Source organism: Ranitomeya imitator, chromosome 3 (genome assembly GCF_032444005.1).
Source record: "Ranitomeya imitator isolate aRanImi1 chromosome 3, aRanImi1.pri, whole genome shotgun sequence".
Taxonomy (NCBI): Eukaryota; Metazoa; Chordata; class Amphibia; order Anura; family Dendrobatidae; genus Ranitomeya; species Ranitomeya imitator.
This window is the reverse complement of record NC_091284.1, coordinates 27995049-28016979: the sequence shown is the minus strand read 5'-3', so window position 1 is coordinate 28016979 and position 21931 is coordinate 27995049. Positions and strand designations below refer to the sequence as shown.

General features: G+C 44.8%; 1 protein-coding gene across 1 annotated transcript in view; it reads right to left on the bottom strand.

Annotated features, from left to right (window-relative positions):
• Window positions 1-21931, bottom strand: part of LOC138671897 (cell surface glycoprotein CD200 receptor 1-B-like) — a 59976-nt gene that overhangs the window by 27118 nt on the left and 10927 nt on the right. The window contains exon 2 of the mRNA XM_069760025.1: window positions 534-827. Within this exon, the coding sequence (XP_069616126.1) occupies window positions 534-827 (294 nt within the window). The remainder of the gene's footprint in view (window positions 1-533; window positions 828-21931) is intronic.

The window sequence follows — 21931 nt, the reverse complement described above, 5'->3', positions numbered from 1 at the left end:
AAGCCCATATAGACAGCTTAGGAGGATTAATCCTAATGACAGATCCCTTTAAGGATAGGTCATCAATATTAAACTACTGGGGGTCCGACACTCGGCACATCCACCAATCATCTATTACCAGTTCCAGCAGCGGTTGGATGTTAATGGTCCACAGAACACAACGGCCCAACTCCTTCCACTGCCTAAAGGCCACTTCCGGGTACTGTAGGTCAGCTCCTATTCAATTAATAGTACTTGGCAGAGGCCACGAAAATTGTCCTGTTCTTCTCCGGACAATGTTTACATCCAGGTACAGGATATGGTAACAGATGTTTATATTGATATCCTAGCCCAAAGAGAGGTCATTCACATAATATTGCAAAATCGATATAACTAACACTAGCTACGAAGTTCATTGGCCCAACTCAACAGTACAATTCAAGGATTGGCCTTTTGTAAAGGTTGTTTCAATTTTTCTTGATTCAGCCTCCTTACAACCTAATTTAATTAATAGATTATCTTGTGCTGAGTTCAGAATGGACATGTTCTCTTACCTAATACCTGCAAAACAACAGAGTGGAAAAAGTTTCCCGATCCATTGGCAATATCGCATGTGTAATTTCCATCATCGATGGCCATGCTATTGAGTATTCTCAGAGATGTTTGGTTCTTATCTACCTCCAGATGCATTCGACTGCTGCAGTTTCCTTTGGGATCATATCCAATAGTTGACAGGTAACAGTAAGGCTGATTAAGAAAATGCACCTTCCAGGTGATCATAGTGAAGTTTTTTATTGAGTGGATACAGTGCAGGACAGCCTCATCTCCAACATGAAACCTCAAGAAATCTGAAAAAAAAAGAAAGGTGATAAGTTCCAAATTTGATAGGAAATAAAGGAGGTAGATGAAAAACTGGACTCAGAAACTCCCCTGTGTTCACACTGTAATATTGATGGTGTCCTCTAGTGCACAAAGGAGGCTCTATTGCTCTCTCAGGGGCCAGGATCTTGAGGAAACATCTACTTTCGCAGCCTGTCTAGTTATGCTACTGTGAAGTGCAGTTATTTTTTTCTACAATAGAAATACGACTTGACATGATATGATTTTTAAAAATTTGGTGTAGGATATGAAAGAGCAGGCTTGATTGCATACAAAAGTATTGTGTCACTTAGACATTAATATGGAGTAGGCCTCTCTGAAAATACAACGGCTCCCGCTCTTCCGGGAGGGATTTCAACAAGATTTTGGGATTTTCTGTGGGAATTTTGCCCTTCATCAAAAAAAGCATTTGTGATGTCGGGGAGAGGCTGGGCTTACAATCACCGGTCTAGTTGTTCGATGGGGTTGACTCAACCATGCACCTTGTGCATTGGGCACAATCATTGGGAACAGAAAAGAGTCTTCCATAAAATGTTCCCACAAAGATGGGAGCTGCAATTGTCCACAATGTTTTGTGCTGAAGCATTAAGATTTCCCTTCACTGGAACTAAGGTGCCGAGGTCGCCCCCTGATAACACGGTCATAGCATTATCCTACATCAGACTGACAATGCAGTCAGGTGGGCAACGTTCTTTCGGTATTCACCATACTCAGACTCCTCCATCAGGAAGTCAGGAAGTTTGGACTCTGAAACCCACTTGGTTAAAAGCCTTTCAGTATTTCTTTCGAGTGGAGTGATCGTAGACAATACTTCTAAGCAGGCCATTTTTCACTAAAGACTTCCTTAAAGGATATCCAATGTACTTGGAGCATTGAAGGTAACCTGGGCCATGGTTGTAAGTAATTTCAGCAAATTGATTGTCAATCTATGATCATCAAGATAATGGTAAACCCTTGATCTTAAGGCAAATCAGAGATGAAATCAATGGAAATTCTAGTTTAGGGTCCATAACAGAGAAAACACAGAGAAAAGCCCTGATTTATCAACCAACTGCTTGGAATGTCACAAAATGTTTCTACTTTTGGTGTAATTACATCAGTCATCAGTCACAGTCAGCTCTGCCAAGTTTTTGAAAAGTGGAAGGACCTCAGCTGGGATCAGGCATGGCCAAGTGCCCCAAACAAAGTACCGTATTTTTCGGACAATAAGACGCACTTTTTTTCCCGAAATTTTTTGGGGAAAATGGGGTGCATCTTATAGTCACAATATACTTACAAATGGTGTGGCGATGGCAGCGGCGGTGGTCCCGATGCAGCCTCCCTTCCCAGGCTGGTGCAGTTGTGGCAGGGCTCTGTGGTGGGTGGTTGCGGGCTGTGGTCCGAAGCAGTGGCAGCGGCTCTGTGCTCCGTGGGGGCTCCGCTGGCATTTAGTCAAAGCCCGGAGGCCCCTGCTCATCCAACACATGTTCAGATTCAAATCTCGGCAACGAGATCTCATTGCCGAGATCTGAATCTGAGCATGCGCCGCCCCCAGCCCGGCTGGCATCTTCCCGGCGGCCATGTTCCTGGAGGCCACCGCAACATGGCATTAACAGATGAGTCGGGGCTTTGATGAAATGCCGATGGAGCCCCCCATGCAGCACAGAGAGCTGCTGCCACTGCCCCAGAGCACAGAGCCCCGACCACAGAGCCCCTGACCTGGAGCACAGAGCCACCACCCCTGCCCCAGCACAGAGCACTGCACCAGCCTGGGATGGGATTTCCAAGAGGACACCGCACCAGCCTGGACCACCGAAAGACCCCTGTAACCACTCCTCCACCAGTGCCGATCCCTTCACTAGTAAGCTGAATTCGGACTGTAAGACGGACCTCCATTTGACACATTTTTTTCCCTATTTTTCCTTCTGAAAATTTGGGGTGCGTCTTATAGTCCGAAAAATACGGTAATCAAAATTTATGCCACAGAAGTAACAAAAATTACAACAAAAATGTATTCCCATTCCCATCCAAGTAGAGTTCATTTCTTGTAGCGGCTCCTTCCATTTAAGAGATATGCCCAATTATTTACAAAGTCCATAACACTTACTGCTTTTGGTGCCTCTTATTCCAGGGCACACTTCAACAAGATGGAGTACAAAGCACCAGTCTTAATGAGTCAATGTAAAACATTTTTTTTTTACTTTACCACCAAATGTGGCAGGATAGATGCTTGCCGATTTTCATGACTTCAAGGAGACAAGACACGAGGAAAGAATTCGTCCAGGACTCTCTGGCATGAAGCAAGAATTACATAAAATCATCCTCTTGGAGGACTTACTATATAAAAGATGGTTACAGAAGGAATTCATCTGGAGACATTAATGTGCATCAGATCTACAGAAAGTAAGTTGGACAGATCAAAGTATCGGAAGAATGGGTTTGTTCTGCAATTTTTATCAGATGAAAATTAAGAAAAAAAAAATCAAATTGTGAATAGTCCCATTCCAAAATTAGGAGAAAGCTATGACTGGAGGCATTCCAAGTTATTTTCACCAATAAAAATGTTATCTTTTTGAGAGATATGTTGCTATTCCTTTAGATGTACTTCTCTCCTAGCAGTTCTCCTTCTCAGCTATTTTTCTCAGTTGGCAAAATTGTTCTAAAGAATAAACCACACAGAGTAAACTTGTTCTGCAAAATCTGTTGAGTGAGAACAGCTCCAACCCTTTGAGGAACCTTATTATCAATGGAGGCACAAATCAGTCCTTTATCAAGATCTTATCCAACCTGTGGTAGTCAATACAGCGTCTCAATCAAACATTCTTTTTCTTATTTCAGAAATGACCTTCCACATTTTTCTGAATGTTAAGTCTTCAAGAAGATTGTTCCCTGTAAGTTTACTTTAAAGGGGACCTGTCACTTGCCATAATTATGTATATCTTTTTATTCTGGTGTAAATGCCTATGTTCTCCAGAATCCAACTAAGTTTTTATTTTCTTCCTGCGTCTATCCATTGATAAGATATGGCCCCTTTTTTTGCCTTTATAGGAATTTTGTAAAAGGGGTGTGTGTTCTGTCTCCGCCATCTAATTTGTTACGTCTCATTATCTGTTTGCATAATTTGCAGTTTTCTCAGCCAGTATACAGCAACTGATATATTCATACCTTTATTTGTCTGTAGTGTTTTGGCTCCCTCTAGCGGTCAGAATCATGTTCACACTTCTGTTTCTGTTTTTTCTATTTTTCCATGTCTGATTCTCCTCCCTCTTTGCAAAGCATTATGGTAGCTCAGCCTACATCTCCCTCCATTTTCTTTCACTTCCTACAGTTTGCTTTCAAGGAAAGACGCTTGCACTTCATCCCCCTTGCGATTGCATTGCCGCTATGTCTTTATGCTTTCTGTAGGTAATTTCTGCTCTAATATTAGCCTAGCTTAGTCAGTTGTACTCCTAGTCCAGTTACTAGCTTTCTAAATGTTCATGCATAATGTACATCATGTGTAGTATGTATTTCTGCTATACCATGCACTGATTGTATGTATATCATTGCTTCCAGTTTCACCGCGTCTGTCAATATACTACTATGTTTAATAAAAGCACAGACTCAACCACTTGGACTCCGGTATAGCAGTTTAGCTGCCTCTATAGCTACATGAGCCTGCCTCATTTAGTGAGGACAGAACAGTGTGGTCATCAACTATTCTTTGTGGGTGTATACATAACGAGCATGCCCTTTTGGCTAATAAGAATGGATTTATATACAGGGAAGAGGGAGCCATATCTCAGGAATGGAGAGGCGCAGAAACAAATGAAAAACAACACCAGATTCAGGAGAACAGCCGAATTCACACCAGATAAAATAAATACACATTTGTGGCACGTGATAAGTCCTGTTTAAAGATATTCAAGTTTTTATGGTAAAATACTTATTTTAATTTTATTTTTTTTAACATAATCAAAACCCTAAAATAGATTGCAGTCTAGTAAAAAAAACATATCAATGGCTTGTAAGGAGCCAAAAGTAGAGATGTGAAAAGGCATTGGGTTGGTGCTGCAACCAAACATCCATGAGCAAAAGCAAACTGAAAGCTGATCCCGTTTCTTTCAGAAAACATGGCGTCCCTCAAACACATTAGGTTATTGGTTGATAGCTTTATGTCAGTGTGATCTCTAAAAGTGTACCTAGGCCTATAGTGTGGGATCCTGGCCTATATTGTCCTCCATCCTGCTAGATTATGGCAAGCATTGAAGAGAGGAGATTCAAAGAAAGATCAAAATAGGTTCCTTATTCCCATGAAGAGAGTCTGGTGTCTGTTCCCCTTCTGTGCTGATATCATGCACTAATGCAGCCAGTTCTCCATTCTATAATGGTATAATATCTATAATATAACGCTGGGAGCGTCACTCTGTCCGAAGCCTTTATAGACTGCGCCGGCGCAAGCGCCGGCGCAGTCTGGGCCTCACAGAGTGACGCTCCCGGGAGATCGCGGTGTGCGTTCACACTGAACGCACACCGCGATCTCCAACAGAGAAGCAGGGACCGCCAGGAGGGTGAGTATCGCCTATATTCACCTGTCCTGCGTTCCATCGCTGAGCGCCGCCATCTTCCCGGTCTTCGGCCTGTAACCTTCATTTCAGAGGGCGTGATGACTCGCTTAATGCGCCGCCCTCTGACTGAACAGTCACGGCCAGGAGACCGGGAAGATGGCGGCGCCCAGCGCTGGAACGCAGGACAGGTGAATATAGTAAGTGCTGGGGGGCCTGAGCTGGCGGCGATACCGGCACCTGACCCCCACAGCGCGCCGGTGTCCCCGCCTGCTCAGGCCCCCCAGCACTCGGCGCCGAGCGGGTCAGAGGCAGTATGGGGACGCAGGATGGAGCAGCACATAAGGATGGGGACGCAGGATGGAGCAGCACATAAGGATGGGGACGCAGGATGGGTGCAGCACATAAGGATGGGGACGCAGGATGGGTGCAGCACATAAGGATGGGGACGCAGGATGGAGCAGAACATAAGGATGGGGACGCAGGATGGAGCAGCACATAAGGATGGGGACGCAGGATGGGTGCAGCACATAAGGATGGGGACGCAGGATGGAGCAGAACATAAGGATGGGGACGCAGGATGGAGCAGCACATGAAAAGATGGGGACGCAGGATGCAGCAGCACATAAGGATGGAGACACAGGATGGAGCAGCACATAAGGATGGGGACGCAGGATGCGTGCAGCACATAAGGATGGGGACGCAGGATGGAGCAGCACATAAGGATGGGGACACAGGATGGAGCAGCACATAAGGATGGGGACGCAGGATGGGTGCAGCACATAAGGATGGGGACGCAGGATGGAGCAGAACATAAGGATGGGGAAGCAGGATGGAGCAGCACATGAAAGGATGGGGACGCAGGATGCAGCAGCACATAAGGATGGGGACGCAGGATGGAGCAGCACATAAGGATGGGGATGCAGGATGGAGCAGCACATAAGGATGGGGACGCAGGATGGGTGCAGCACATAAGGATGGGGACACAGGATGGAGCAGCACATAAGGATGGGGACACAGGATGGAGCAGCACATAAGGATGGGGACGCAGGATGGAGCAGCACATAAGGATGGGGACGCAGGATGGAGCAGCACATAAGGATGGGGACGCAGGATGGAGCAGCACATAAGGATGGGGATGCAGGATGGAGCAGCACATAAGGATGGGGACGCAGGATGGAGCAGCACATAAGGATGGGGACGCAGGATGGAGCAGCACATAAGGATGGGGACGCAGGATGGAGCAGCACATAACAGGATGGGGACGCAGGATGGAGCAGCACATGACAGGATGGGGACGCAGGATGGAGCAGCACATGACAGGATGGGGACGCAGGATGGAGCAGCACATGACAGGATGGGGACGCAGGATGGAGCAGCACATGACAGGATGGGAACGCAGGATGGAGCAGCACATAAGGATGGGGACGCAGGATGGGTGCAGCGCATGACAGGATGGGGACGCAGGATGGGAGCAGCGCATGACAGGATGGGGACGCAGGATGGGAGCAGCGCATGACAGGATGGGGACGCAGGATGGGAGCAGCGCATGACAGGATGGGGACGCAGGATGGGAGCAGCGCATGACAGGATGGGGACGCAGGATGGGAGCAGCGCATGACAGGATGGGGACGCAGGATGGGAGCAGCGCATGACAGGATGGGGACGCAGGATGGGAGCAGCGCATGACAGGATGGGGACGCAGGATGGGAGCAGCGCATGACAGGATGGGGACGCAGGATGGGAGCAGCACATGACAGGATGGGGACGCAGGATGGGAGCAGCGCATGACAGGATGGGGACGCAGGATGGGAGCAGCGCATGACAGGATGGGGACGCAGGATGGGAGCAGCGCATGACAGGATGGGGACGCAGGATGGAGCAGCACATGACAGGATGGGGACGCAGGATGGAGCAGCACATGACAGGATGGGGACGCAGGATGGAGCAGCACATGACAGGATGGGGACGCAGGATGGGAGCAGCGCATCACAGGATGGGAGCAGCGCATCACAGGATGGGGACGCAGGATGGGAGCAGCGCATGACAGGATGGGGACGCAGGATGGAGCAGTGCATGACAGGATGGGGACGCAGGATGGGAGCAGCACATGACAGAATGGAGGCGCAGGATGGAGCAGCACATGACAGGATGGGGACGCAGGATGGGAGCAGCGCATGACAGGATGGGGACGCAGGATGGAGCAGCGCATGACAGGATGGGGACGCAGGATGGGAGCAGCACATGACAGAATGGAGGCGCAGGATGGAGCAGCGCATGACAGGATGGGGACGCAGGATGGAGCAGCACATGACAGGATGGGGACGCAGGATGGAGCAGCACATGACAGGATGGGGACGCAGGATGGGAGCAGCGCATCACAGGATGGGGACGCAGGATGGGAGCAGCGCATGACAGGATGGGGACGCAGGATGGGAGCAGCGCATGACAGGATGGGGACGCAGGATGGAGCAGCACATGACAGGATGGGGACGCAGGATGGAGCAGCGCATGACAGGATGGGGACGCAGGATGGAGCAGCACATGACAGGATAGGGACGCAGGATGGAGCAGCACATGACAGGATGGGGACGCAGGATGGAGCAGCGCATGACAGGATGGAGGTGCAGGATGGAGCAGCACATAACAGGATGGGGACGCAGGATGGGAGCAGCGCATGACAGGATGGGGACACAGGATGGGAGCAGCGCATGACAGGATGGGGACGCAGGATGGAGCAGCACATGACAGGATGGGGACGCAGGATGGAGCAGCGCATGACAGGATGGGGACGCAGGATGGAGCAGCACATGACAGGATGGGGACGCAGGATGGAGCAGCACATGACAGGATAGGGACGCAGGATGGAGCAGCACATGACAGGATGGGGACGCAGGATGGAGCAGCGCATGACAGGATGGAGGTGCAGGATGGAGCAGCACATGACAGGATGGGGACACAGGATGGAGCAGCGCATGACATGATGGGGACGCAGGATGGAGCAGCACATACCAGGATGGAGACCATATACCAATATAAATGCTCGCCACCCGGGCGTAGAACGGGTTCAATAGCTAGTAAACATATAAAGGAATAATCCACAAAGGTGTAATAATATTAAGATTAGCATATACCTCCAATTAGACATGTACTACAGCTTTTCTGATTAGTTGGGTCTCTTTCCTCATGTGCAGGCATTGCAGGACCTTAGGTATCCACGGTTATGATCACTAGCAACTAGCTAAATAACTGTCACTTCATCAGTGGATGTAACCATGGATACCTAAGGTCCTGCAATGCCTGCGCATAAGGAAAGAGACATAGCGAATAAAAAAAGCTATAACTGGATCTCTACAACAAAACCCAGACTCATATTTAGTGCGCAAAAAGTGACACAATTGATTACATATTACTCCAAAAACATCGTATCTCAAAAATGAGGACAGATGGAGTTTTTTTTTTAAATATGTACAAAAATATTTATTGACAACAATAATGAACATACAAAAGACAGATAAAACCATGTGCTATAAAGGACACCACAAAAAGTGGTGGCGTTTAGTGCAAAGTATAGCTCAATTCACAGTAACAAACTTAGTAATGGTAAGATGAGGATTTGCTGGTTGAGCTCAGAGAGTCACATTACAATGCCTCCTGGTGTAAGCAAAAAGTGCCATCAGTCATTGTACTATTCCTATGTCCATCCAAGTTATCCCCCAAGTACCCTCACTTGTCTTCCCTTCCTTTGAGGTCCATGTGGTCAGACTCTACGTCCCCTTCTCCATGCGAGTGGCGGTGGTGTATCGTCCTCCCGGCCCCTCTCATCAGTTCCTTGATCACTTTGCCACCTGGCTTCCACACTTTCTCTCCTGTGACACCCCCACCCTTATCATGGGTGATTTCAACATCCCTATTGCCTCTCCCCTCTCCCCATCTGCTTCTCACCTTTTAGCTCTATCCTCCTCTTTCGGTCTTTCGCAGCATACTAACTCGCCAACGCATGAAGATGGAAACTCCCTTGACTTGGTCTTCTCCCGGCTTTGCTCAATGGATGATTTCACAAACTCCCCTCTCCCGCTCTCTGACCACAACCTTCTTTCATTTTCTATCAAGAACTGCCATCCCGCTAAGGTCACCCCCACTTTCCACACTTATAGAAACATACAGGCCATTAACACCCAGAAACTTATGAAGAACTTGCAGTCATCATTGGCCCCAATCTTCTACATCTCATGTCCTGATTCTGCTCTGAAGCATTACAATGAAACCCTGCAAAGTGCTCTGGATGAAGCTGCTCCTCCTATACATAAAACAACTCGACACAGACGGCAACAACCGTGGCACACGCTGCAAACACGGTTCCTGCAGCGGTGCTCCAGGTGCGCAGAACGTCTGTGGAGAAAATCTAATCTACCCGAAGATTTCATCCATTATAAGTTCATGCTAAAGACATACAATTCTGCCCTTCACCTCTCCAAACAAACCTACTTCAACACCCTCATCACCTCCCTGTCCAATAACCCTAAACGTCTCTTTGACACGTTCCAGTCCCTACTCAACCCAAGAGCGCAGGCCCCAACCACGGATCTCCGTGCTGACGATCTGGCCAATTATTTCAAAGAAAAAATTGACCACATTCGACAGGAAATCATCTCCCAATCTCTTCATACCATGCACTGTCCTCCCTCCCCCACTGCATCTAGTTCACTCTCTGACTTTGAAGCAGTTACAGAAGAAGAAGTAAGCAGGCTCCTTGCATCTTCTCGCCCGACCACTTGCACCAGTGACCCCATTCCGTCACATCTCATCCAGTCCCTTTCCCCGGCTGTCACCTCTCACCTAACAAAAATATTCAACCTTTCCCTCACTTCCGGTATTTTTCCCTCCTCATTTAAGCATGCCATCATACATCCATTACTTAAAAAACCATCCCTCGACCAAAACTGTGCCGCTAATTATAGACCTGTCTCTAACCTTCCCTTCATCTCTAAACTCCTCGAACGCCTGGTCTACTCCCGTCTTACCCGCTATCTCTCAGATAACTCTCTTCTCGACCCTCTTCAATCTGGTTTCCGCTCTTTACACTCTACTGAAACTGCCCTCACTAAAGTCTCTAATGACCTACTAACAGCTAAATCTAATGGTCACTACTCCATGCTAATTCTCTTGGATCTCTCTGCAGCATTCGACACTGTGGATCATCAGCTCCTCCTCACTATGCTCCGCTCCATCGGCCTCAAGGACACCGTTCTCTCCTGGTTCTCCTCCTATCTCTCTGACCGATCCTTCACTGTATGTTTTGCTGGTTCCTCCTCCTCTCACCTTCCCCTTACTGTTGGGGTTCCTCAAGGATCAGTCCTAGGCCCCCTCCTTTTCTCTTTGTACACTGCCCCTATTGGACAAACAATCAGTAGATTTGGTTTCCAGTACCATCTCTATGCTGACGACACCCAATTATACACTTCTTCTCCTGATCTCACGCCTGCCTTATTAGAAAACACCAGTGATTGTCTTACCGCTGTCTCTAGCATCATGTCCTCCCTCTATCTGAAACTAAACCTGTCAAAAACTGAACTCCTAGTGTTCTCTCCCTCTACTAACCTACCTTTGCCTGACATTGCCATCTCCGTGTGCGGTTCCACCATTACTCCAAAGCAACATGCCCGCTGCCTTGGGGTCATCCTTGATTCTGACCTTTCATTCACCCCACACATCCGATCACTGGCTCGCTCTTCTTACCTGCATCTCAAAAACATTTTTAGAATTCGCCCTTTTCTTACTTTCGACTCTGCAAAAACTCTTACTGTTTCACTTATTCATTCTCGTCTGGACTATTGTAACTCTCTACTAATCGGCCTCCCTCTTACCAAACTCTCCCCGCTCCAATCTGTCCTGAATGCTGCTGCCAGGATCATATTCCTCACCAACCGTTACACCAATGCCTCTACCTTGTGCCAGTCATTACACTGGTTACCCATCCACTCCAGAATCCAGTACAAAACTACTACCCTCATCCACAAAGCGCTCCATGGCTCAGCACCACCCTACATCTCCTCTCTGGTCTCAGTCTACCACCCTACCCGTGCCCTCCGCTCCGCTGATGACCTCAGGTTAGCATCCTCAATAATCAGAACCTCCCACTCCCGTCTCCAAGACTTTACACGTGCTGCGCCGATTCTTTGGAATGCACTACCTAGGTTAATACGATTAATTCCCAATCCCCACAGTTTTAAGCGTGCCCTAAAAACTCATTTGTTCAGACTGGCCTACCGCCTCAATGCATTAACCTAACGATCCCTGTGTGGCCTATTTAAAAAAAAAAAAAAAAAAACAGATTCCTCGCACTATGTTCTCATTCACTTTATGCAGTATTAGCCCTCTGTGTCTGTACTGCTACATACTTAGGCAGTTAACTGGTTCATGCAGCTTTACATGAACACCTGAGCCTTACACTATGGCTGGTCCGAATAACTATAGCAATTGTTACCATCCACCTCTCGTGTCTCCCCTTTTCCTCATAGTTTGTAAGCTTGCGAGCAGGGCCCTCACTTCTCTTGGTATCTGTTTTGAACTGTATTTCTGTTATGCTGTAATGTCTATTGTATGTACAAGTCCCCTCTATAATTTGTAAAGCGCTGCGGAATATGTTGGCGCTATATAAATAAAAATTATTATTATTATTATTATTAATGCCCAGGGTTGCATGGTTTGTGGTCAAGAGCCCAAGGTCCAAAACCAATTTGACATTACAATCATCAAAGGACCCCCAAATTCATTTGTATGATACACTGTCAGAAAATCATCTTTACCCGGTACTAAAACACCAGCACCCAAACCCCGACGCGCATTTTGCTGTGCGTTGACTCTGCTTCCTCAAGGGGGAGTACCTTGGGCTCTTGACCACAAACCATGCGTAGTGTCCTTTATAGCACATTATTATTATCATAATATGTTCATTATTGTGTCAATAAAGATTTTTGCACAAATTAAAAATAAAAAACTCCATCTGTCCTCCTTTTTGAGATTTCTAACTGGATGTATTTGATAATATTCTTATTATTAATATTATTACACCTACTACATATTGGGATAGGGTCTTGGAAATGGGAATACCCCTTTAAGCGGCCTTATTTCTTCATGCTGCTTTTTAACGGCATTGAGAAATAAGTCAGTAGTGCCCCCAGTGTTGGAAAATCTCCGGTATTTCAGCTGCCGGGGGTACTTGAGACACTGGAGAGCATGATCAGGGTCATTTTTTCCAGTCCTCTATCACGTAAACATTGTTATTCAACTAATTCACATGATCTATCATGCCAGAGGAGGGAGAAATGATGTCCCCAGGCCCCCCATAGTACTTCAGTACCAGCGACGCCATCCCCCGACATTCCTCCTTCTGTTCCTAAAACAAAACGGCAAGTGCATGCATGTGTGCCTGCCGAGATCTGCCGGCTTGCACCCGTCAACAGCAAAGAATTTTTCTATTGCTCCCTGACTTTTGATCATTACGATAGATCCTATCACAGTGATCAAAAGCCCAATATTTGTTGTCCCCTAGTCAGATTACATTTTTTTCTTTTTTTTTCTTTTACAATTTTTATTTAGTTCTTTCTTTGCCTTTAGCTAGCGTTAGTGTTGGGCCTTAGGGTTGGGCTTTAGGGTTAGGTCATAGGGTTAAGCTTTAGTGTTAGGGTTTGTTGAAAAGTAAAAAAAAATATCAAAAAAATAAAATAAAAAAATTACTACTGTGACTTTCAGATGTAATTTCTGTAAAAGGAGGCTCTACAAAGTACTGACTTTAGGGGGGTGAATGGTTATTCACACTGAAGTTTTCAGTTATTTTGTCCTATTTCTTGTTGTTATTAATCTTAAGCTTAATGTTTTATAAAAATTGTTTTTTTGGCAACAGCTATTTCAGTTTCATATATCTAATAACTGTTGGACACAGTAATGTTTCTGCCTTGAAATGAGGTTTATTGTACTAACAGAAAATGTGCAATCTGCATTCAAACAAAATTTGGCAGGTGCATAAGTATGGGCGCCCCACCAGAAAAATGACATTAATATTTAGTAGATCCTCCTTTTGCAAAAATAACAGCCTCTAATCGCTTCCTGTAGCTTTTAATGAGTTCCTGGATCCTGGATGAAGGTATTTTTGACCATTCCTATTTACAAAACATTTCCAGTTCAGTTAAGTTTGATGGTCGCCGAGCATGGACAGCCCTCTTCAAATGATCCCACAGATGTTCAATGATATTCAGGTCTGGGGACTGGGATGGCCATTCCAGAACAGTGTAATTGTTCCTCTGCATGAATGCCTGAGTAGAGTTTGAGCGGTGTTTTGGATCATTGTCTTGCTGAAAGATCCATCCCCTGTGTAACTTCAACTTCATGAACATTATTGACAAGAATCTGCTGATACTGAGAGGAACCAATGCGTCCCTCAACTTTAACAAGATTCCCGGTGCCGGCATTGGCCACACAGCCCCAAAGCATGATGGAACCTCCACCAAATTTTACTGTGGGTAGCAAGTGTTTTCTTGGAATGCTGTGTTTTTTGGCCGCCATGCATAACGCCTTTTTGTATGACCAAACAACTCAATCTTGGTTTCATCAGTCCACAGGACCTTCTTCCAAAAAGAAATTGTCTTCTCCAAATGTGCTTTTGCATACCTCAGCCGACTCTGTTTGTGGCGTGCTTGCAGAAACGGCTTCTTTCGCATCACTGTCCCATACAGCTTCTCCTTGTGCAAAGTGCGTTGTATAGTTGACCGATGCACAATGACACCATCTGCAGCAAGTTGATGCTGCAGCTCTCTGGAGGTGGTCTGAGGATTGTCCTTGACTGATCTCACCATTCTTCTTCTCTACCTTTCTGATGTTTTTCTTGGCCTGCCACTTCTGGCCTTGACAAGAACTGTACCTGTGTTCTTCCATTTCCTTACTATGTTCCTCACAGTGGAAATTGACAGGTTAAATCTCTGAGACAGCTTTTTGTATCCTTCCCCTGAACAACTACAGGTCCTTCTCAAAAAATTAGCATATAGTGTTAAATTTCATTATTTACCATAATGTAATGATTACAATTAAACTTTCATATATTATAGATTCATTATCCACCAACTGAAATTTGTCAGGTCTTTTATTGTTTTAATACTGATGATTTTGGCATACAACTCCTGATAACCCAAAAAACCTGTCTCAATAAATTAGCATATCAAGAAAAGGTTCTCTAAACGACCTATTACCCTAATCTTCTGAATCAACTAATTAACTCTAAACACATGCAAAAGATACCTGAGGCTTATATAAACTCCCTGCCTGGTTCATTACTCAAAACCCCCATCATGGGTAAGACTAGCGACCTGACAGATGTCAAGAAGGCCATCATTGACACCCTCAAGCAAGAGGGTAAGACCCAGAAAGAAATTTCTCAACAAATAGGCTGTTCCCAGAGTGCTGTATCAAGGCACCTCAATGGTAAGTCTGTTGGAAGGAAACAATGTGGCAGAAAACGCTGTACAACGAGAAGAGGAGACCGGACCCTGAGGAAGATTGTGGAGAAGGACCGATTCCAGACCTTGGGGAACCTGAGGAAGCAGTGGACTGAGTCTGGTGTGGAAACATCCAGAGCCACCGTGCACAGGCGTGTGCAGGAAATGGGCTACAGGTGCCGCATTCCCCAGGTAAAGCCACTTTTGAACCATAAACAGCGGCAGAGGCGCCTGACCTGGGCTACAGAGAAGCAGCACTGGACTGTTGCTAAGTGGTCCCAAGTACTTTTTTCTGATGAAAGCAAATTTTGCATGTCATTCGGAAATCAAGGTGCCAGAGTCTGGAGGAAGACTGGGGAGAAGGAAATGCCAAAATGCCTGAAGTCCAGTGTCAAGTACCCACAGTCAGTGATGGTGTGGGGTGCCATGTCAGCTGCTGGTGTTGGTCCACTGTGTTTCATCAAGGGCAGGGTCAATGCTTTATGGTGATGAAGATTTCATTTTTTCAGCACGACCTGGCACCTGCTCACAGTGCCAAAACCACTGGTAAATGGTTTACTGACCATGGTATTACTGTGCTCAATTGGCCTGCCAACTCTCCTGACCTGAACCCCATAGAGAATCTGTGGGATATTGTGAAGAGAAAGTTGAGAGACGCAAGACCCAACACTCTGGTTGAGCTTAAGGCCGCTATTGAAGCATCCTGGGCCTCCATAACATCTCAGGAGTGTCACAGGCTGATTGCCTCCATGCCACGCCGCATTGAAGCAGTCATTTCTGCCAAAGGATTCCCGACCAAGTATTGAGTGCATAACTGAACATTATTATTTGATGGTTTTTTTGTTTGTTATTAAAAAACACTTTTATTTGATTGGATGGGTGAAATATGCTAATTTATTGAGACAGGTTTTTTGGGTTATCAGGAGTTGTATGCCAAAATCATCAGTATTAAAACAATAAAAGACCTGACAAATTTCAGTTGGTGGATAATGAATCTATAATATATGAAAGTTTAATTGTAATCATTACATTATGGTAAATAATGAAATTTAACACTATATGCTAATTTTTTGAGAAGGACGTGTATGTTGAATAATCTTTGTTTTCAGATCATTAGACAGTTGTTTTGAGGAGCCCATGATGCCACTCTTCAGAGGAGATTCAAGCAGGAGAACAACTTGCAAGTGGCCACTTTAAGTAGCTTTTCTCATGATTGCATACACCTGGCTATGAAGTTCAAAGCTCAATGAGGTTAGAAAACCAAAAAAAGTGCTTTAGTAAGTCAGTAAAAAGTAGGTAGAAGTATTTAAAACAAGAAAATGATAAGGGTGCCCATACTTATGCACCTGTCAAATTTTGTTTGAATGCAGATTGCACATTTTCTGTTAGTACAATAAACCTCATTTCAAGGCAGAAACATTACTGTGTCCAACAGTTATTAGATATATGAAACTGAAATAGCTGTTGCAAAAAAAATCAATTTTTATAAAACATTAACCCCTTTACCCCCAAGGGTGGTTTGCACGTCAATGACCAGGCCAATTTTTACAATTCTGACCACTGTCCCTTTATGAGGTTATAACTCCGAAACGCTTCAACGGATCCTGGTGATTCTGACATTGTTTTCTCGTGACATATTGTACTTCATGATAGTGGTAAAATTTCTTTGATAGTACCTGCGTTTATTTGTGAAAAAAAAGGAAATTTGGCGAAAATTTTGAAAATTTCGCAATTTTCAAAGTTTGAATTTTTATGCAATTAAATCACAGAGATATGTCACACAAAATACTTAATAAGTAACATTTCCCACATGTCTCCTTTACATCAGCATAATTTTGGAACCAATTTTTTTTTTTGTTAGGGAGTTATAAGGGTTAAAAGTTGACCAGCAATTTCTCATTTTTACAACACCATTTTTTTTTAGGGACCACGTCTCATTTGAAGTCATTTTGAGGGGTCTATATGATAGAAAATGCCCAAGTGTGACACCATTCTAAAAACTGCACCCCTCAAGGTGCTCAAAACCACATTCAAGAAGTTTATTAACCCTTCAGGTGTTTAATAGGAATTTTTGGAATGTTTAAATAAAAATGAACATTTAACTTTTTTACACAAAAAATTTACTTCAGCTCCAATTTGTTTTATTTTACCAAGGGTAACAGGAGAAATTGGACCCAGAAAGTTGTTGTCCAATTTGTCCTGAGTACGCTGATACCCCATATGTGGCAGTAAACCACTGTTTGGGCGCATGGGAGAGCTCGGAAGGGAAGGAGCGCTATTTGACTTTTCAATGCAAAATTGACAGGAATTGAGATGGGACTCCATGTTGCGTTTGGAGAGCCACTGATGTGCCTAAACATTGAAACCCCCCACAAGTGACACCATTTTGGAAAGTAGACCCCCTAAGGAACTTATCTGGATGTGTGGTGAGCACTTTGACCCACCAAGTGCTTCACAGAAGTTTATAATGCAGAACCGTAAAAATAAAAAATCATATTTTTTCACAAAAATTATATTTTTGCCCCCAATTTTTTATTTTTCCAAGGGTAAGAGAAGAAATTGGACCTCAAAAGTTGTTGTCCAATTTGTCCTGAGTACGCTGATACCCCACATGTGGCAGTAAACCACTGTTTGGGCGCATGGGAGAGCTCGGAAGGGAAGGAGCGCAGTTTGACTTTTCAATGCAAAATTGACAGAAATTGAGATGGGACGCCATGTTGCGTTTGGAGAGCCACTGATGTGCCTAAACATTGAAACCTCCCACAAGTGACACCATTTTGGAAAGTAGACCCCCTAAGGAACTTATCTAGAGGTGTGGTGAGCACTTTGACCCACCAAGTGCTTCACAGAAGTTTATAATGCAGAACCGTAAAAATAAAAAATCATATTTTTTCACAAAAATTATATTTTTGCCCCCAATTTTTTATTTTTCCAAGGGTAAGAGAAGAAATTGGACCTCAAAAGTTGTTGTCCAATTTGTCCCGAGTACGCTGATACCCCATATGTGGCAGTAAACCACTGTTTGGGCGCATGGGAGAGCTCGGAAGGGAAGGAGCGCCGTTTGACTTTTCAATGCAAAATTGACAGGAATTGAGATGGGACGCCATGCTGCGTTTGGAGAGCCACTGATGTGCCTAAACATTGAAACCCCCCACAAGTGACACCATTTTGGAAAGTAGACCCCCTAAGGAACTTATCTGGATGTGTGGTGAGCACTTTGACCCACCAAGGGCTTCACAGAAGTTTATAATGCAGAGCCATAAAAATAAAACAAAATTTTTTTCCCACAAAAATTATTTTTTAGCCCCCAGTTTTGTATTTTCCCTAGGGTAACAGGAGAAATTGGACCCCAAAAGTTGTTGTCCAATTTGTCCTGAGTACGCTGATACCCCATATGTGGGGGGGAACCACCGTTTGGGCGCATGGGAGGGCTCGGAAGGGAAGGAGCGCTATTTGGAATGCAGACTTAGATGGAATGGTCTGCAGGCGTCACATTGCGTTTGCAGAGCCCCTAATGTACCTAAACAGTAGAAACCCCCCACAAGTGACACCATTTTGGAAAGTAGACCCCCTAAGGAACTCATCTTGATGTGTTGTGAGAGCTTTGAACCCCCAAGTATTTCACTACAGTTTATAACGCAGAGCCATGCAAATAAAAAATATTTTTTTTTCCACAAAAATTATATTTTAGCCCCCAGTTTTGTATTTTTCCAAGGTTAGCAGGAGAAATTGGACCCTAAATGTTGTTGTCCAATTTGTCCTGAGTACGCTGATACCCGATATGTGGGGGGGAACCACCGTTTGGGCGCATGGGAGGGCTCGGAAGGGAAGGAGCATCATTTGGAATGAAGACTTAGATGGATTGGTCTGCAGGCGTCACATTGCGTTTGCAGAGCCCCTAATGTACCTAAACAGTAGAAACCCCCCACAAGTGACCCCATATTGGAAACTAGACCCCTCAATGAACTTATCTAGATGTGTTGTGAGAACTTTGAACCCCCAAGTGTTTCACTACAGTTTATAACGCAGAGCCGTGAAAATAAAAAATCTTTTTGTTTTCCCACAAAAATTATTTTTTGGCCCCCAGTTTTGTATTTTCCCAAGGGTAACAGGAGAAATTGGTCCACAAAAGTTGTTGTCCAATTTGTCCTGAGTACGCTGATACCCCATATGTTGGGGTAAACCCCTGTTTGGGCACACAGGAGAGCTCGGAAGGGAAGGAGCACTGTTTTACTTTTTCAACGCAGAATTGGCTGGAATTGAGATCGGACGCCATGTCGTGTTTGGAGAGCCCCTGATGTGCCGAAACAGTGGAGACCCCCCAATTATAACTGAAACCCTAATCTAAACACACCCCTAACCCTAATTCCAACGGTAACCCTAACCACACCTCTAACCCTGACACACCCCTAACCCTAATCCCAACCCTATTCCCAACTGTAAATGTAATCTAAACCCTAACCCTAACTTTAGCCCCAACCCTAACTGTAGCCCCAACCCTAACCCTAACCCTAGCCCTAACCCTAGCCCTAACCCTAACCCTAGCCCTAACCCTAGCCCTAACCCTAGCCCTAACCCTAGCCCTAACCCTAGCCCTAACCCTAAACCTAACCCTAGCCCTAACCCTAGCCCTAACCCTAGCCCTAGCCCTAACCCTAGCCCTAGCCCTAACCCTAACCCTAGCCCTAGCCCTAACCCTAGCCCTAACCCTAGCCCTAGCCCTAACCCTAGCCCTAACCCTAGCCCTAACCCTAGCCCTAGCCCTAACCCTATCCCTAACCCTAGCCCTAATGGGAAAATGGAAATAAATACATTTTTTTTTATTTTTCCCTAACTAAGGGGGTGATGAAGGGGGGTTTGATTTACTTTTATAGCGAGTTTTTTAGCGGATTTTTATGATTGGCAGCCGTCACACACTGAAAGACCCTTTTTATTGCAAAAAATATTTTTTGCAATACCACATTTTGAGAGCTATAATTTTTCCATATTTTGGTCCACAGAGTCATGTGAGGTCTTGTTCTTTGCGGGACGAGTTGACGTTTTTATTGAAAACATTTTTGGGCACGTGACATTTTTTGATCGCTTTTTATTCCGATTTTTGTGAGGAAGAATGACCAAAAGCCAGCTATTCATGAATTTCTATTGGGGGAGGCGTTTATACCGTTCCGCGTTTGGTAAAATTGATAAATCAGTTTTATTCTTCGGGTCAGTACGATTACAGCGATACCTCATTTATATCATTTTTTTATGGTTTGGCGCTTTTATACGATAAAAACTATTTTACAGAAAAAATAATTATTTTTGCATCGCTTTATTCTCAGGACTATAACTTTTTTATTTTTTTGCTGATGATGCTGTATGGCAGCTCTTTTTTTGCGGGACAATATGACGCTTTCAGCGCTACCATGGTTATTTATATCTGTCCTTTTGATCGCGTGTTATTCCACTTTTTGTTCGGCGGTATGATAATAAAGTGTTGTTTTTTGCCTCGTTTTTTTTTTTTTTTCTTACGGTGTTTACTGAAGGGGTTAACTAGTGGGACAGTTTTATAGGTCGGGTCGTTACGGACGCGGCGATACTAAATATGTGTACTTTTATTGGTTTTTTTTTTTATTTAGATGAAGAAATGTATTTATGGGAATAATATTTTTTTTTTTTTTTCATTATTTTGGAATATTTTTTTTTAGTTTTTTTACACATTTGGAAAATTTTTTTTTTTTACTTTTTTACTTTGTCCCAGGGGGGGACATCACAGATCAGTGATCTGACAGTTTGCACAGCACTCTGTCAGATCACTGATCTGACATGCAGCGCTGCAGGCTTCACAGTGCCTGCTCTGAGCAGGCTCTGTGAAGCCACCTCCCTCCCTGCAGGACCCGGATCCGCGGCCATCTTGGATCCGGGGCTGGAGGGAGCAGGGAGGGAGGTGAGACCCTCGCAGCAACGCAATCACATCGCGTTGCTGCGGGGGGCTCAGGGAAGCCCGCAGGGAGCCCCCTCCCTGCGCGGTGCTTCCCTGCACCGCCGGCACATCGCGATCATCTTTGATCGCGGTGTGCCAGGGGTTAATGTGCCGGGGGCGGTCCGTGACCGCTCCTGGCACATAGTGCCGGATGTCAGCTGCGATAAGCAGCTGACACCCGGCCGCGATCGGCCGCGCTCCCCCCGTGAGCGCGGCCGATCGGCTATGACGTACTATCCCGTCCAGGGTCAGATAAGCCCAGGGCACCTCGACGGGATAGTACGTCTAAGGTCACAGAGGGGTTAAGCTTAAGATTAATAGGGGTGCCCAAACTTTTTCATATAACTGTATGTGCAGTGGTATAGTAATATAGAAGTATAGCAGTATTATAGTAGGTATAGTATGTATAGTACTTATAGTAATAAAGTAGTATTATAGTACATGTGTAGTGGTAAAGTAATATAGTAGTATAGTAGTATTATAGTACGTACAATATGTATTGTACTTATAGTAATATAGTAATAAAGTGGTATTATAGTACATATATTATGTGTAGTAGTATAGTAGTAGTATAGTACATATAGTAATATAATAGTATTATAGAACATTTAGTAGTAAAGTAGTATTATAGTACTTATAATAATATATTAGTATAGCGGTATTATAGTATGTGTAGTATATATAGTAGTATAGTAGTATTATAGTACATATAGTAATACCATAGTATTATCATATCATATGTATATCATGTATAGTAGCATTATAATAATCATAATAATATAGTAGCATAGCGGTATTATAGTATGTATAGTACATATAGTAGTTAGTGATGAGCGAGTATACTCGTTACTCGGGTTTTTCCAGAGCACGCTCGGGTGGTCTACAAGTATTTGTTAGTGTTCGGAGATTTAGTTTTCATCACCGCAGCTGAATGATTTACGGCTACTAGCCAGGCTGAGTACATGTGGGGGTTGCCTGGTTGCTAGGGAATCCCCACATGTATTCAAGCTATCTTGAACTCGTTCACGCAGACAATTAGAATCAGCTGCAGAGTAAAGCGCGTCGTGTCCTGAGGCTTCATGTTTGACCGTCTACCT